Here is a 2,500-nt window from a genome sequence, read left to right on the forward strand (position 1 = left end):
CAAAAAAAACCGTACTATTTTATTACTGAGCTCTCCCAGATATTTAATTTATTTTTTTAATTGTTTTAGTGGAAATAGTGTCACACACACAGACGTGAAGAGAGACTGTCAAAATAAAAGCACATATTACAGACTATGCATCGATGTTTGGGCGTTGCATCGATACGGTTCGATCTTGCGCTAATGCAATCGAAATATCCATCTATATCAATGTATGGTTACAACCCGCTCCCTTGTGTCCTTGTTATACTGATTAGGTGTGTGTCAGTTGTTTTGTCCTTGGGCAAGACACTTCACCCACCTTGCCTTGTGTGTCGAATGTCGATAGTTAGCCTGTTATTGTTGTATGAATGTGTGTGTGTGAATGTAACGTGTAAATGGGAACAGGTCTCCCTTGAAAAAGAGTCTTCGGTCTCAATGGGATTTACTTGTATAAATAAAAGTTAGACTCACCAGGATGGGGTGAACTCCACGTGGGCATCAAAGAAGCCGGTCACCTCTGCAGTGGCCGCCTTCCAGCCCTCGATCCGGGCCCTGATCAAACCCTCTCTCTTCTGGTTCCTCACTATCTTCACCAGGCCCGGGTAGCGCTTGTTCACGTACTCCTCCAACGGGCCTTTAAGCTGCTCTAAAGGCGGTCAAAACAAAATATATGATATGAGAAATTTCAATATCATTAACAACACAAATGTCGCATATACATGCCACCTTAAAGCTGGGGTATATGATTTCTGATTGGTAAAAGTGAACATGAGTGGTACACTTTGACCAATCAGAGCAAGGCTCAGATTCTTAAAAAAATAAAAATAAATCCGATTATCTGTTCTTATTGGCTGTTGGGACTGTCCATTCACTTTGGCAGGGAGGGACCATAGGGGAGGGACCAAAGAGAACAAGTGGAGCGGTTGGAGAATTTGGATTTGAATCCCCTATACTAACTGCTATTTTCTCCCCAAATCCTCCACCCCAGCTTTAATCTGAAGTCAACTTCATGAAACAATGAAAATATTATTCAAAGGGTCTTTCTTTAAACATGATGTATGAATCTATGACCAGCAACACGTACAACTAGACACAAAAAAAAGGGTTTCAATGACCAACAGACCCAGAGATATGAAGGTTATTAGGTGAAAGCGTGAGATTCTGGAAAATGGCCGCCACGGACCATAGGACTCGAATCCAGCTTGGCACTACAGCTAAATTTATTATATATAGTATTGCCATATTCTAGCTTCATGCAAAGTGTCATGCTTTTATCACAAAGTGCAATGCGATTTTTGTCACTATCTGCTGGACTAAAAGGCAAAAGCAAAGGCAAGTTTATTTCATACAGCACAATTCACACACAAGTCAATTCAAAGTGCTTACGAAGGTCGCACATAAAACGAAGCAATAGGTGATAGGTAGGGAGAGATTTAATATGTTCCTTTTTGCTGCTGACGTGTCCTTGAGCAACACATCGAAGCTCGGCTAGTTGCAGTGTGTGCTGCAAAGTACAGCAGCTGACCATGAACTTTATCCTTTTAAATAAATATTTCTGGACAGCTTTATGTGTCTGCCTGTCTACTTACCACTCACTAGATACTATAAGAGCAGCCAACAGAACCCTATGTTAAACTGTGGACGAATTACAAAGTAAAGAGCGTTTATATTATGGGTAAAATTTCACCTCTGGTTCAATGTTACAGTTATAGCCGTAAATCAACCCAGACTTGTGAGCAACTTTCACAAATACGGATAGTTTATAAAGTATTAATGCACAGCTTGAAAATATATTTGAGTTTTTCAGCTTGCTTTCGCTTAAGCACTGACTGTACCTGTACAAGCTGAGCTAAGCCATCACAAACATTAGATAACTTTAAATCAATTATTTGCGTGTTTGTTTGGAGGAATATTGCATTATTTATAGTCCAAGACAAGACAAATATCCCAACTGTGATGTATTGTACTGTACACGTCACCAGGCCTAACACTGAGCAAAAACCGCCCAAAGAAAGGCTTAACCAAATGTAGAAAACGGGGAATTTTTAGAGAAAGAAAGAGGCAAATGATGACGCACACACAGAATCAGAGAGATGACATGAATCTGCTCTCCTCTCCGTTGAACTCCAAACAACACCAAACAGTGTGTGCAGCTTCCTGAGAGTCATCCACAGATCCAAGCCTTTGATCTCTCAATCAACTCAACAGGCTTTTCCCCTCCGGGACCAAGGCACACACACACACACACACACACACACACACACACACACACACACACACACACACACACACACACACACACACACACACACACACACACACACACACACACACACACACACACACACACACACCCACACACACACACACACACACACACACACACACGCACACACACACATATAATCTCCCATACACAAAAACACATTTCTTATGCTGTCTGTGTTTAAATTTGTTTTTCTTTTGCTCTGCCTTTTGATTTTACTCACACACAGCAATGCACGCATGCACGCGCGCA

The 2,500-nt window shown here is 41.4% G+C and overlaps 1 protein-coding gene across 1 annotated transcript in view; it reads right to left on the bottom strand.

The window, feature by feature from the left end:
* Window positions 1–2,500, bottom strand: part of galnt17 (polypeptide N-acetylgalactosaminyltransferase 17) — a gene marked incomplete at both ends in the record, with an annotated part of 25,422 nt that overhangs the window by 10,123 nt on the left and 12,799 nt on the right. Inside the window, one exon of the mRNA XM_080053537.1 lies at window positions 454–628. Coding sequence (XP_079909663.1) covers window positions 454–628 — 175 coding nt within the window. The remainder of the gene's footprint in view (window positions 1–453; window positions 629–2,500) is intronic.

Source organism: Ammodytes marinus, assembly GCF_949987685.1.
Source record: "Ammodytes marinus genome assembly, chromosome: 3".
In the NCBI taxonomy this organism is placed as follows: Eukaryota; Metazoa; Chordata; class Actinopteri; order Uranoscopiformes; family Ammodytidae; genus Ammodytes; species Ammodytes marinus.